This window comes from Mastomys coucha, unplaced genomic scaffold (assembly GCF_008632895.1).
Source record: "Mastomys coucha isolate ucsf_1 unplaced genomic scaffold, UCSF_Mcou_1 pScaffold22, whole genome shotgun sequence".
NCBI classification, from domain to species: Eukaryota; Metazoa; Chordata; class Mammalia; order Rodentia; family Muridae; genus Mastomys; species Mastomys coucha.
In genome coordinates, this window is record NW_022196905.1 from 116,669,073 (window position 1) to 116,684,700 (window position 15,628).

The 15,628-nt window shown below is 49.4% G+C and overlaps 1 protein-coding gene across 1 annotated transcript in view; it reads right to left on the bottom strand.

Moving 5' to 3' along the window:
- Nucleotides 1-15,628, bottom strand: part of Kdm2b (lysine demethylase 2B) — a gene marked incomplete at its 3' end in the record, with an annotated part of 122,945 nt that overhangs the window by 60,697 nt on the left and 46,620 nt on the right. The window contains exons 9-11 of the mRNA XM_031391148.1: nt 11,942-12,057; nt 5,607-5,733; nt 3,186-3,658 (exon numbers count right to left, since the gene is read on the bottom strand). Coding sequence (XP_031247008.1) covers nt 3,186-3,658; nt 5,607-5,733; nt 11,942-12,057 — 716 coding nt within the window. The remainder of the gene's footprint in view (nt 1-3,185; nt 3,659-5,606; nt 5,734-11,941; nt 12,058-15,628) is intronic.

Below are 15,628 nucleotides of genomic sequence, written 5' to 3' on the forward strand. Positions count from 1 at the left end.
CTCGGTTACACCCATAAAGGTCAGAGGATAGGTCAATCATTCAGGTCAATTCTCTCCCTCTACCATGGGTGTTCAGGGATTGGATACAGGTCATCAGACTTCACAGCAAGTGCCTCTATTTGCTGAGCTATTTAGCTCGACAAGGTTTGGTTTGGTTTGGTCTTGTTTTGTTTTGTTTATTGAGACAGAGTCTCTCTGTGTCATCCTTGCTGCCCTAGAACTCACTCTTTATAGCAGGCTGGTCTCAAATTCAGATATCCCACCTGCCTCAGCCTCCTGAGTGCCAGGATTAAGGGCGTGTGCCACCACCATCCGACCAAAATTTTATTTTTAATTGAATGCACATTTGTGTCTGCATGTGGTTACAGCATATAAGTTAAGGAGCCCTGAGGGGCCAGAAGAGGGCACTGGCTCCCTGGAAGCTGCATTTACAGGTGGTTGTGAGGCTCCTAAGGTTGGTGGCCAGGACTCAACTCTGGGCCTTTATAAAAAGCTTGAAGAGCGACCAGGCGGTGGTGGCGCATGCCTTAATCCCAGCACTTGGGAGGCGGAGGCAGGCGGATTTCTGAGTTCGAGGCCAGCCTGGTCTACAGAGTGAGTTCCAGGACAGTGAGGGCTACACAGCCCTTGAAAAACCAAAAAAGAAAAAAAAAAAAAAAAGCTTGAAGAGCTTTTAACCTGAGTCACCTCTCCAGCCCCGCCCAAATCACTTCTTAAGGAAGTACCTAAGTATTTCAGAGTGACCAAGAAACCTCAGAATCTGGTCCCTAGAAGGATGAAGCCCACCATGTCCAACATCTTTGTTTTGTTTTGGCCTTTTTGAGACAGTACCTCACTATGCAGCCTTGGCTGTCCTCCGATCTCCTAGAGATATGGCTACCTCTGCCTTCCCAGTGTTGGGAAATTTCATTTCATTTGCAAAACTTCATTTTACAAAACACCAGAAAATATTAAGCAGAATGTCCTGCCCAGTGCCATGTGGCAAGTAGTTGAGAACGTAAGTCAAATCTAAACTCAAGGATCTTGATTTCCTGGTCCTGCTATCAAAATAAGTGTATGTCAGGAGGGGTGAGTCCCAGCAGCTAGCGGCGTCCCTTCACAACACTCAGAGAGCCCTGGGTTCAATGACCCAGCACTACATGAACTGAACACATGTGGCACACGCCTGCATTTCCATACTCAGGAGATAGAAGTAGGAGGACTGAATGTCGAGGTCGTCCTGGCCTACATCCACTCTGAGGCTATCCTAGCCCAGGAGAGAGGAGGGTGTGTCTCAAAAATAAAAGTAAAGCAAGAGCCACCTCTGAAGACAGTCAGTACTCGCTTTCTGGGGCTCTCCACAGACTCTGACCTCTTTCTTCACCAATCAAGTGAATAAGGTTGTCATTCAGCTAGAATCAAAATAAGAAACTCAGCCAGCTAGGCAGAGCAGTACTGGTCTCAGGATATGGTATGAGCCTCACCATGGTGGCACAGGATTCTGCTCTCTACCCATGCCTGTGATTCAACAGGCTTCCTCACCAGCAGGCGAACCCAGCCTCAGAGGGCAACAGAGAGATACTAGAAGAGGGAAGGAGTCCATTCTTCTACCTAGAAAGGAACCTGGCCAGGAGCCAGGGGCACTCCCTGGAAACACACAACGCACGGGTGCTCTTAAAGTGAAGAACATTTCCCATGTTTAGCCTAGAGGCAGAGGCAGGAGCAGGTGGATCTCTGAGTTTCAGGAAACTCACAACTTTGGTTTTTTTTTTGTTTTTTTGTTTGTTTGGTTTTTGAGACAGGGTTTCTCTGTCTAGCCTTGGCTGTCCTGGAACTCACTCTGTAGACCAGGCTAGCTTCTACCTCAGAAATCCACCTGCCCCTGCCTCCCAAGTGCTGGGATGAAAGGTGTGCGTCACCACAGCCCAGCAGAACTTTGGAAATATTGTTCCAAAATGAACATTTAAAAATGAATTGATTAAAAATTTCACATTACAGGCTCTCACAATTAAAAAAAAAAAAAGGAGGCACAGGACAGAATCCTCAGGTTTCTGTTAGCTTATCACACTACAAAAGTACCCAGTAGAAATGGGACGTGGGGAAGGTGAAGGAGGACCTGCCCAGTATGTATGATACCCTGCACTCTATCTGGTTTCACACGCAACAAAAATCAAATTAGTAAGTCAGGTGCTCCTGGACTAGTGGTTTTTGTCCAACGGTTCCCTCTACTGGTGCTAACTCTTAGGCCATCGGACCCGAGCCCCAATATTTCACATACTCCAACCCTCAGCACCCCACGACCCCCAGCCTTGCCCCTGACTCCCCGAGACCCTGCATTGAGTTACCAACACAATGACGCGTAGATAAACTACCAATTCCCAAGGAAGAAACTTGAGTTCCATTTTCTAAAGTCCAGGAGACAGCAAGTTGTATTGCCCTAATCAGACCCTGGAGGGAGCAAACGGAGACGTCCCATGACCTCAGACATAAGACTTAGCAACGGGGCTGGAGAGATGGCTCAGCAGTTAAGAGCACTGACTGCTCTTCCTGAGGTCCGGAGTTCAATTCCTAGCAACCACATGGTGGCTCACAACCATCTGTAATGACCATCTGTAATGGGATCTGATAGACACACTCTTCTGGTGTATCTGAAGAAAAATACAGTGTATTCATATAAATAAAAATAAATAAATAGTAAAAACACCCCAACCAACAAAAAGATTTAGCTATGGTAAAAAGAAGCAGTTCTGCACAGTGGGATGCTGAGCAGGCACTGTAGCATCCCTCCTGGATCTGAATCCCAGCTCTACCAGACCCTCAGGGACTGATTCCTACACGGAGCATGCAGATACAGTTGAGATCATGGTGACCACTCAACCTTAGGTTGCTGCACGGTGCCATAGTCGACCACTGACTATAAGATTGGATACCTGGAAATGTCACTCGTGCCCTAGAAAAATCAACCCAGAATGGGGATCCTTCTCACCAAGAGACAACAGAACATTGTTACAACACACACTAAACCTTCTGAGGATGTAGGGGAGCCTTGAGATTCCAAAAGGATCATCAGAGAAGCTGGGGTCACCTCAGAGCAAGCCCCCGCCTAGCTGCTAGGTAGTCCCAGATTCCACTGTCCAGATAGGCTTTCCTAGACCAGCCCCAGAGTATCTACCCCTATGCCCGACCCAGCCATGGCCCCTGCCCACCTTTACACCTTCCAGGAGGGCCTGGGGGTCCTCGATTCCCTCAGGGACACACTTCTTATTCTCCGGAAGAGACTCTAGCTTTTCAACCAGGGCTTTCAAGCCCTTCAGTTCAAATTCGGTAAGGTGAGTCCACTTGGTAGAAACCTCAGTGGCCGGGGAGCCCGTGGGTGTCTTGGGGTAGTCTATGGGCATCGATGCGGATTTGATACTTTCCTCTGACTCATTGGACAAAGTCCTCTTGAGGAATCGCAAGGCAGGGGCTCTCGGCTTCTTCCCTGTGCTGTCCTGGTCTTCTGACTGGGTGCTGGTGGGTGAGGTGGGGCTCTCGGTGGGTGGCTTGGGTGTTTTATCTGCACCATCCCCTTCCTCCTCCTTGTCTTCCTCCTCCTGGGGCTGCTGCTCACAGGACTCCTCCTCCATCTCCAGCCAGGAATCGGATGAAAAGCCGTCTACACTGGTTTTTCTTGGGGCATCTGTGGGGGATGATCATAAGACATAATTATAATCACTTAACCAACGCAGGAAGCTCTGTAGATTCCACTTACTTTTATGCAAAGAGCAAGGATCCAGTCCTGGCCTCCTGGCCTGTAGAAGGGCAATAGCCAGCCATACACAGGTTCAAATCCCAGCTCTGCTTTTTCTAGTTCAGTATGCCTACACAGGTTGCTTTACTATGCACTATGCCTGGCATTTTACCATATGTATACAAATCAGTCAAGGGCAGGGGTAAACAGATGGCTCAGTGGTTAAGTACAATCATTGCTCTTGCAGAGGACATAGGTTTGGTTCCCAGCACCATTGTAGCAGCCCACAGCCATCTGTAACTCCAGTTCCATAGGAGCTGATGCTCTCTTTTGGCCTTCATGGTGATGTCTATATATACAGTCAGTTAATGTTTAAAAAATAAATGTTTAAAAAAAAAATCAGTTAAGGGCTGACAAGATGGTTTAGTGGGTAAAGGAACTTGCTGCCGAGCCCAACAGCCTGAGGTCAGTCCCTGGCACCTACATAGGAGGAGAAGACCAGACTCCTGAAAGCCACCTTCTGGCCCACAAAACTGTCCCCAAAACAAAAGCAAAGATGAAAGTTAAGGGATACACTTCTTTTGAAAATAATGTTCTAAGATGATGGTTATACATACCTAGGAATAGACTAAAAAGCACAGAAGTGTCTCCCTCATATGCACATAGCTCTGGGTTCAATTCCCAGTGCAACATCAACCAACATGATACCCGAAACTTCCGTGTTGGAGACATGCAGGCAGGAAGATGGAGGCTTTGACACTAGTCTGGCTACACAGGGAGTTCTAGGCCAGCCTGGACTAAATAGCAAGGCTGTACCTCAAAGCACCAAAGACTCCAGGCCAATAAGATGTATATGTATGTGTGTACTGTTATTCCAGAGGTCCTGAGTTCAAATCCCAGCAACCACATGGTGGCTCACAACCATCAGTAATGAGACCTGATGCCCTCTTCTGGTGTGTCTAAAGACAGCAACAATGTACTCATATACATAAAATAAATAAATAAATAAATAAATATTTTTTTAAAAAAAAATGTGTGTGTGCGATTGCCTAGCCCAAACCCTCAAACCCCAAAATAAAACCAAAGACAAGACCAAGGGGAAGAAGAGGAGAGACTTACTAGGAGGAGGGAGAGATAGAAAAACTAAGAGACCACAGAAGAAATTGCACACACTGTGAACGCAAGATAGACACATCTTGTGTTTGTATTTTGTGCTAGTACCATATGACATCAGTCAATGTTCCCCCAGACTACTAGCTGCCCCACACTTGAAGGAAGAATTCCTAGTTCTTACAAATTGATCAGGGATCCCTGTCAAGCCAGAAGCAACTTCGTAGTACGCATCTATGAATCAAGGGATAGGTTGATATTGTTGTCCCTCTAAGTACCGAAAGCAGGATAGAGCACTGCAGTTGACAGCCTATGCCCTTTCCCTGACTCTACATCCCCCTGCTCCCTCAAGTCCGTGTTGCCAGCCCCATCCACCTCTCCTTTCTGGGTAAAGTTGTCCTGGACTATGGGCTATGTGTCCTTGCTCCTATGGGGACAAAAGCCCTAAAAGCAGCTGGCAACCATAAAGAAACGAAATGAACCTAGATTCTTTGTCCTGTCAAATGGTCCTGTTTTTTAGCAAGTACTCTGGTGACAGGCTTCTCCCTGCACAGTCAAGGGAAGGGGTGACAACCATGTTTCTTCTGAGGGTCACAAGCTCCTTTTCTCGGCTTCTGGGTTCTAGGCTGGAGGCTCACAAGCCGGGCTATTTCCTGAGAAGCCTAATGTCCAGGATTCTGGCTCTAAAGAATCCCAGGAGACCCAGGACCATCCCACAGGCTCCACAACAAAAAGAATGTCTGCACTGGCCAGGCAGCTGGCTCCAAGCTACATGCAGGCTACTCACCAATAAGCAGTAATTCTCTCTGGTATTCCTGGGTGAGGTAGGAGCGCTGGGTCACACAGTACACATATCTCTCCAAGACATACCAGCACATCTCATAGTAGAAGGGGTAACGGAACTTGGGCTGAACCTGAAAGCAGAGAGCAAGCCGGCAAGAGGTCAGTTTCCAGGAACCCGGGCGAGGAGGGGGGGGATAGGGGGGTGGGGGACACGACAAGGCGGGCGGTTGAGGTTCCTTCGAGAAGAGCTCATTGTCTTAGCAGGGGCACAAATGGCAAAAGGGGGAAAATGGGAGGTGTCACTGGCGGGGAGGCAAGAGAGAGGCCTAGGAGGGGAAGCGCCAGCAGCATGCATGGATGAGGCGGAGCACGCCCTGTGTGTGGTAGGCATCACAGTTTGGGACCTGAGCTACCCACCCTGGAGGGTGAACAGGGCCCACCATGTGTAGAAACAGTTCTCCCCTGACCTGCAGCCAGCACTGTGGGTGGCTGCAGATGGGAGCCCTGCCTGACCCCAGACATGATGCTCCTCGATTTAGAATATTCTTGCATGGGCTCTGCTGTCTCTCGCACCCCTTTGGAAAAGACAAGTCCACTCCCGGTCTTTATCCTCCGTCAGACAAGCTATTGGACATCCTCCTGAATCTTGGGAGGAAGGCCAGGAGGGGAGGACCACTGTGAATGGTAGTGCAGTCTCTCCTTCCTTCCAAGGGCAGGGCCTCCAGAGTGTTCACAGCATCTGTACCCACACCCACCTACAATACCTGCTACTACGGGGCTCCAAGGGACACAATTCCCCAGCGTGACCATCATCTTGTCACTGGGGGGGGAGGGAGAGGCAGTGTTGGGGGGGATACTCTAAGGTCTCCTGGCAGAGTAACCATAGAGGGCCCTCTTGGCTGTCTCTTACAAGTAAAGAGGCAATGCATTCATGAACTGTAAAATGTGAGGGCATCAAGGGAATTCTGATGGGTGGCAGTGCAGGCTCTGCACAGGGGCTGGCAAGGAAAGAAAGAAAAGGGCTGGCGAGATGGCTCAGCGGGTAAGAGCACTGACTGCTCTTCCAGAGGTCCCGAGTTCAATTCCCAGCAACCACACGGTGGCTCACCACCATCTGTCATGGAGATCTGATGCCCTTCCTTCTGGTGTATCTGAAGACAATGATAGTATACTCACAAACATGAAATAAATAAATCTTTTTAAAAACAACAAAAAAAGACAAGAGGAATACTCCCATAGATGGCATCAGCACTGAAGAACTTTCTGGAAGCTACACCCTGAAAGGGCATGCAAGCAGTAAGGCCTAGTAAGGTGAGCTCATGGCCCACTGTGGGGTGCTCTCCTCCAAGCACCGCCCAGTGGGTCTTGCACATCCCCAAGCGGCTCCCCAGCGATCCCCAAGGGTGCTCCCTCCTGACCTTTCTCACCCTTCAGCAAGCATCCCCTAGCCCCAGGCGCCCCTTCTATGCTAACAGCATTGCATTCCCCTGGTACCTGGTACCTTTTCAACGATATCAAATATGAGCCGACCCAATCCCTCCGTGACCTTAAAAGTGTTTTTCCTGTATTCTCTAAGCACCCAGCTGGAAAAGACCTCCCCAGTTCTGTTTTCCGGCCCTCGGGGACCTCAGCTAATCTCTTGGCTCTCGGACCCTTTCCCACCAGGTTCCACATCTTCCTCCTACGGACTGTGAGTTCCCTGCCATGATGCACGGTGTTTAGGAATGAGATCATGGTCGCCACATGCTTTTCAGCTCCTTGGGAAGATGCACAGAGGAGGGAGCATACTCTAGCGTTTTCCTTGGCTCCAGCTACTTTCTAAGAAGCCCAGTTTCTTGGTCACTGATCAGCAAGCCCCTGCGTTTACACCGGAGAGGGGCTCTTGAGTTTGAGGTAGACCTTGACTTCCTAGGGTGAAAGGTTTGAGGGGAGGGGCTCAGGCCCATCCCTATGCTGGAGACTGGCTCAAAGGATTTTGAAACAAATTGCCAATCCCTAAAATTGCAAGTGGAGGAAAACAGAGCCCTGAGTTCACAACTCCCAACGAAGACGTGATGGATCAAACACTTCCAACTCTTCGCTTATCAAAAAATTTGAGACTGCCCACGCCACTGTGCTGTTGATGGGCACTGTGACACCAGAGAATCCTTCAAGTTCAGGGAGGAAATTAGAGGAAGGGGCTGTATTTCAGGAGAGGAAGGCAAATCTCCCCTCTTTTTTGCTGAACCCAAGGGAAACTAATTGGGTGAAAACAAATACAAATGAAAGAATTCAACTTGGTTTAGTTTTTTTTTGTTGTTTTTTTTGTGTTTTTTTGGGAGGGGGGGGGAGTGGGTATTTACTTTTTTTTTTCCAAGAGAGGACTGCAGGAAAAAACTTTGCAAAAAATAAACTTACAAACAGGTTGTCGCCTTCTACCCTTCGCCTTCAAAAGGTTTCAGCCACACGCCTGGGAACATTAAACATATGATTGCTCAATATTATTTGGTGACAAACTTGGACCCTCACCAAATTGAGTTGGTGGGGTTTTTTTGTTTTGTTTTTGTTTTTTTTTCCAAGACAGGGTTTCTCTGTGTAGCCCTGGCTGTCCTGGAACTCACTCTGTAGACCAGGCTGTCCTGGAACTCAGAAATCCACCTGCCTCTGTCTCTCAAGTGCTGGGATTAAAGGCATGGGCTACCACTGCCTAGCTCCAAATTGAGTTTTTAAACCAACCTCTGTCCAAAACAAAGGGCAAGGTAGTCACGGTACCCAGCCTAGAGGACAATTCATCAATGGTGGATCTCAGGGATCCAACTGGAGTTCCGAAGGCCCGTTTAAGTGGCACCTGCCTGGCCTAAGCCACTCCTCAGAGGCTCGTATTACCCAAGAGTTAAGCAGCCTCAGGAGGAGAGCTGATGATAGACCTCTGTGCTCCCAGAATGCCCAGGTCTTAAGGAATTAAAGTGCGAGGGTGAGCAGAGCTATCTTAAACTTTGTTTTTCTCCTGGAAAAAAAAAAAAAAATCAATGGGAAAAATAAGATTCGATGGCAGGAGGGAGGGGAAGAGGGGAGGTAAATAATGTGTGTTTTCCAGACAGAGTCACTGGCTGCAAAGGGAGGGAACGGAAGGGGTTGCTGGCGTTACCTTTCCTGGGAAAGCTGATTTCACTAGAGCCATTAAGGAAAGAAAAGACAAACGTAAGAAAGACAGCAGTGGGATGAGCGCTCATCTGGACCTTTCTTCCTGTCCTTGTAGCTAACCAGAGCTAAAAGTACGCCACCGTTGTGGTGCCGGGTGTTGTGACAGGCTGCCCATTCTGGTCTCACGCCTTTACTCAGAGTGGGAGACTTACAGGAAGGATAAGGTGCGCTATCAGTTCCCCAGAGGCCTGGACCTGCTTGTGCTGCCGGCTAAGGGAGGGCCTCGGGATACTGCAGAGTAAGTGTCACCCAGCCTGGAGTCCAGAAAAGGGAAACTATTTCCTCCAAGTGGGAGAAGTTTGGGGTTTTAGGTCTAGATAGACCATCCTGCCGCCACCGAAGGCTACAAAGGCAAATAAATACCTTTTCTAAGATCAAACCCACACAGAGGGTGAGCGACTCACATACTGAGTTTTCTCTGACCAGCCTCCTTCATTTGTTTCCAAGCAAAGCCATGTCTTAGAACACTCTGGGACAAACTATTTTTAAATGCCCATAGCCTTCTTTTGTTTGTTTGTTTGTTTATTTTTGGTTTTTCCGAGAGAGGGTTTGCCCATAGCCTTCTTAAAGGAGCCGATAGGGATGGGAAGAACTGAGCTGTAACTAGCTGACTAGGAGTACTGGTGCTGGGATTTTATCTGGCTTCCAGGACTCTCTCCAATGGCCTTTGCCTGCTTTTGGATTCTAGGACCTAAACAATTGGGCCTTGTAGCCAAACCCCTCTCCCAAGACCAGAAATCAAAGCAGATTAAAATGCCTGCTGCTGCCTGCAGCCCAGCCTTGCTTCCTAGCCATCCCCCCACCCCCACCCCCACCCCCAGCCCTCAGGCCAACAACCTGCTTCAGAGAAGCCAGATGGGAATCCCCCTTAGAGACTAAGGACCAGGGCCCTTGGGGGAGGGAGCTGATGTGCATCTTGATGGGGCGAGACCCTTCACCAGTGCAAACAGCCGGGATGCAGTGGGAGAGTTGGGGGCGGGTCTATTACCGTGGCTCCTGCCTTGAGTGACACCAGTTGGAGAGGGGAACCAGGCTCCTCTTCTGGGAATTATGGACTACAGTCAGCTGTGGGGTGGAGGGGGAAGTAGATGGAGGGGGGGGGAGGAGCAGATGCACTTAGATGCACAATCACATTCCCGTGGGAGGGGACAGCTACCCAGCAAGTGGCCGAAGTCTGGAGAAATCCCAGTCTGATTCTGGCTTTCAGGAACTGCCTGGAAAGCCTGGGCCTGACCTCTCTTCTAGAACGCTGGGTTTCCATCCACACCTGCTGGTCTGCTGCTCACAGACTGAACTGTTTTTCAGGGCTGGCCAAAGAACAGTTGGCTGGAGCCCAGAGCGCATTTGACGCAGACTGAAAAGTGACTATTTGTGCTCAAACAGTGACTTTTCTCCTGAACAGCAAAGGCCATGCTCCAGATCGCAGTTGTGTGGAGTTTCCTAGATGGCTGAGAGGGGAAGGGGAAGAGCTCTATTATGAAATGGGGGAGGGGTGTCGTCTGCATAGGATCTTGGCCCAGGACAACGGGAGAGCTGGGCATCCCAAGTCAGTGAATCCACAAAGGGGAAATTCAAGCACGCCCTGGGCCTCCCTCCTCAATACCTCTCACTTAGACTCCAGTGTCTCAATCTGTGAAAGCCGAGACCTGAAAACAGGACCACAAAGATACATTCTGACCAGAGCAGAGTGAGGCATTTCTTTATAGAGGTCAAGCACGTCAACACATCTTCCAGGCCAAAAAGCCACCTCTGAGGCAAATCCCAAGTAGAAATGGCAATGTGGTCTGTCCATGCCATGGACTCTACTCAGTTATGAGATGGGGTGGCAGTGGCTACCCAGGGATGTACCTTGAAAACAAACACCATGCTGAGTGAAAGAGTCCAGATGTGAAAGGTCACATATTACATGACTCCATCCTTAGCTAAGGTCCCAAACTGCCACATTCATCGAGACTGAAAGTTCTATCGGGGGCTGTCAGGAGTTGAAGAAAGAGGAAAAGAGGAATGCTTGCAAAGGTGTACAGGGGTTCCTTGGTGTGTGTAGGGGGTTCGTGAAATGTGCTAGAACTAGCGGTGATGGCCACAGGCTAAAAATACAGAATTGTACATCTCAAATGGTGAATTTTATGACATGAGTTATATCTCAATTCCAAGAAAAAAAAATTAAATAACCACATTAAAAACAAAAGAAAAAAAAGAGAGAGAGACTACCACGCAATAGGCCCTTTTTATCCCAGGGCTTACCCTTGAACCTGTCTCAAATGCCTGGTGACATGGGGTCAGGTCACAGCATTATAAAAAGGGTGGCCAAATCCTAGCCATTAAAGATAATCCAGGGAAAACTCCAGAACAAAAGGCACATAGGGCCCTTCTCTTGGGAGGGATTTCATAGCTGAGTTGTCAGTTAGGATGGGCACAGGGAAGCCTCGGCCCCAGAACTCAGAAACAGGACGAGAGAGCCAGACACCAGCTTCCTTTCCACCAGACTTCAGTTTCCCAAGGAAATGCTTAGGAGAGATGTGACTTTGAACCAGGCCAGGCCTCTTCACCCCCTGCAAATTTCGGCAACAAGAACAACAGAAAGTTTCTTCGAGCACCATTTTCTACATAAGCAAAGAGGAGAAAGCCTGGGTTCTTCCCACTTCCTGCTGATCTCTCAGGATACACACACACACACGGACACTTGTTCAGGTATATACATACATACATACATACATATATATATATATGTGTGTGTATATATATATATATATATATATATATATATATATATATATAACAGTGGTTCTTTAAAGGGTTGTTTTTGTTTTGTTTTTTAATGAGAAGACATAGCTCACACTGCCCCCCCCCCCCATGTAGCTGTGGCTGGCCTTGAACTTCTGATCCTCCTGCCTCCATTTCCCAAATGCTGAGATTACAGACAGACGCCTACAATCGGGATGCCCAACTTTTCCACTGAGGATTCAGTCTGCCTACGGCCTGACCTCGAACAGAAACTCCAGGGTCTTAGGGACAGGTTCTTGTGGATGGTCTGACAGCTCACTGCAGGGACAGAACCAAGGCCCCAGCCTGAGACAGGGAGCAGGAGTGGGAGGGAACTGAAGAGGTGTGGAGAAAGGCCAGCTGGCCCGGCAGGGGAAGGAAGGCGCCTCTTACCCGGGTCCTGTCCTCGATCTCGTAGATCCGAAGCTGCATGGGCACGTTGAAGCTATGCAGGATGTTCCCGCCGAACACCAGAGAGTCCACGGGTGTGTACACTGCATGGATCCAACCTGAGAGGGAAGAGCAGGGGGAAGATGAGCCCTGACTCCTCTCACAAGACCGGAGGGAGGGAAAGACAGAACGCAGGAGGGCACAGGGAACATGGAGGTGCAAGGACAGGTGATGCAGACTCCAAGGCTTCCAGTCAGCCTGAGGGATGCAGCCAGCAACCCCTAGAGACCCCAGCTAACTCAAGGCAGGTGTTGGGATGCTGCAGGCAAGGGCCTGTCTTAAGGACCTTGGTGATCAAACTCTCCTACTGGGACTTGGCTGTAGCCAGGAACAGATGGCCCTGGTCCCGGCATCATGCTGAGCCAGAAGGCAGGAGGTCCCTCCTGAGCATCTCTCCACAGCCTTTTCTTAGTCATTCCTTGGAACACTGGTCCCTGGAGGGCTCATAGGGGATGGCTCAGAGGAATGACTATGGAACCAAGGCACATCTTGTTTGCACAAAATCCTCCTAGGCCCATTTCCAAGTCATCTCCTTAAGTCACAGGATGCTTGTACTGCATCTCGACTTCCCCCCACCCATGTACTACGTGCTGTGGCAGGCGTGACTTCTGCATGATGCAACGTCTTAACAGCGGGGGCCACACGTGTGACCTCCCCAAGGGCTTTCCACACCTTGGTTCATTAATTCTTAGAGGAGCCATCTCTTTCCAACTATAATTTTACAGGCGAACTGAGGTGTGTTAAAATGAGATCATCCGTTAAGTATTTTGAACCCCAAAAGTTAGCCTCTACCTCATCTGTGGAGACTTTAGTCCACAAATATCATACCTCCATTGAGACTGGTCACACTTGCCAGTGCAGAAAACACCAATGTGGTCCCTGGATCTGGAGCTAGAGGGCATAGATACAGCTTTATAGTAACTCCAAATCACAGATGCTCAAAGGCTGAGAGAGTCCCTTGTTGCTAGCAGTGGTGGTGCACAACACACCTTTAGTCTCAGCAGAGGCAGGCAGATCTCTGAGTTTGAGGCCAGCCTGGTCTACACAGCGAATTGCAGGACAGTAGTGCTACACAGAGAAACCATGCCTTAAACACACACACACACACACACACACACACACACACACACACACACACACACACAGAGTCCCTTTGCTGGATGAAAGAGGAGCTAGCAGGCAAGGCAAAGAGCTATTTCCAACAGCTCTGCCCTGTCCTAGAGTTCCAGGGGACAGGCGTGAGAACATACCAGGAAGCCAGGGAGAAATACATTGAGACATAGGGACAATGGCAACGACGCCGAGGACAGCAGTGGGAAAAGTCAAGAGTGAAAGACCGAAGGAAGTCGGCACAGGGGAGAGAGCAAGCAGGCGCAGATATGGGATCCTTTCAGTCAAAGGAACATTCTGGAACACAGCCTAACTTCCTGCCCGGGTCCAAGCCCAAACAGTTCCAGCTCTTTCCCAGGTGAGCTGAGACATCAGTTCTCAGGCTCATGATCTACACCAGCCACCACATGGGTCTGCTACTGTTGACACTACCACAGTGATGGAGACTGACACACTTCCTCAGACTGGGCTGAGGGTGTCAGACCCTCGAGATCCTGTTCCTACACTTCACATGGCTACCTGTCACGGTTTGAATAGGCTTGGCCCCAGGAGTGGCACTACTTGGAGGTGTGACTTTGTTGGAGTAGGCGTGTCACTGTGGGCGTGGGCTAGTCCTAGCTGCCTGGAAGTCAGTCTTCTAGCAGCCTTCAGCTGAAGATGTAGAACTCTCAGTTCCTCCCCGCACCATGCCTGACTGGATGCTGCCATGTTCCTGCCTTGATGATAATGGACGGAACCTCTCAACCTGTAAGCCAGCCCCAATGAAATGTTGTCCTCATAAGAGTTGCCTTGGTCATGGTGTCTGTTCACAGCAGTAAAACCCTAAGACATCGCCCTTCCCTCTACCTAAGCCTGAGCTTAGGGGACTTGGTTCCAGACTCTCCCCGGGAAAACATCCCTGTTCTGGCTATTCATGTGCCCACATAAAGACTATTACCTTCCTTGAGGGGAACCTGGTAAGCCAGAATTCAATTGCTACAAGCAGTCACCATTGACATCGGTTTGGAAAAGAACAGCGCCCACCTTAATACGGGCTGATTAACCCAGACTCTCCTGCAGGGAGACATGGGACTTCCATCTATCACCTTGGTGTGTGAACAGCGTGTGAAGAGAAGACAGATGCCACTCTAAGTAGGGAGGGATCTGTATGCCAGCTGTTCAAGGGATGCTAGAAGGGATGCTACCAACTTCCCTTCCCCTCCTAGGGTATCACAGGTGAGTCAGGCAGACTGCCTTGGATTAAAATGGCTGCCGAGTTCCTCTCCAGCCATGCTGACATTTGCTTCCCTGTCTCAATGATGCCCTTAGGGGGAAAAAAAACAGGAAGGGAAACCATGGCATTCAAAACCCCATCTCTCCCCATTCTCCTGAGGATGGCTCATTCACGACAATATCCTGGGAAGCCTGGAACTGGTGTCCTGGGTTATAAACTGGGCAGGAGAGGCCAGTGTGTGCCATCAGCAGTATGAAGGCAATAAGTGGCTTATATTCAGGCCAAGCAACCAGGGACAGATGCAGATATGGAAGGAACATAGTGGCCCACAAAAGCCATTGGCTGGGTGATTTCTGGGACTTGAGAGGGGCCAAAACAATAGAGTCACAAGGAGTCTCATCCACAACCCCAGTGCTCAGAATGCAGACTACAAACAAGCCCCTTGGCACATCTGCCTCCATTTTTGCAGTTGCTGTAGAGATGACCTCACAAATTCCACAAGCGCCCTAGCCGCCCCCCGCCCCCCACCCTGGCCGCTATGGCCGCTGACTAGCAAACTACAAGCTGCATCTAACCCCAGGTCATGCTAAGCTTGATCTACCTCATGTTACAAAACGGCTGATGCTACCTGAAAATCTGAATTACGTTCCTCCTCACAATGTGTGGAGATAACACACAAGCCAGGCCCCAATATTACCTAGTCCTGAAATGCCAAAGCTAAAGCAGTAATTGCCAAATTTCCCGGGGCCTCCAGCACCCTCTGAAGTTCACCGCTTTGCATGCTTACCCTGATTTATACCCACTTTATAGTGGGTGGACCGCCAAAGGCCCAATCACGTTATACCATCAAGAGCTCAGATTCGCTGTTACAGACTCACTGGCCTCACCAGGTGGTTCGTGTCTCTCGTTTTGTTTTGTTTTGTTTTTTTTTTAAAAAACAGGGTCACGCTGGGTTGCCTTGGCTGGCCTATAACACTTATGTAAATCGGTATGGCTTTGAACTCACAGAGATCCATTTGACTCTGCCTCCAAGGGCTGAGATTAAAGATGTGCCCAGCAAAATGTTTCTGGACACAAGATAACATCCGGCAGCCGAGAGTAGCCCCCTCCTGCCTCAGGAGGGGGTGGGTCACACGAGATGGTTCTTATTCCAAGACAAAGGTAAGCAATACATTAAAAGCAGCCTAAGCTGCGGTGGTGGCTTTAGTCCCAGCACTTGGGAGGCAGAGGCAGGTGGATTTCTGAGTTCAAGGCCAGCCTGGTCTAAAAGTGAGTTCCAGGACAGCCAGGGCTACACAGAGAAACCC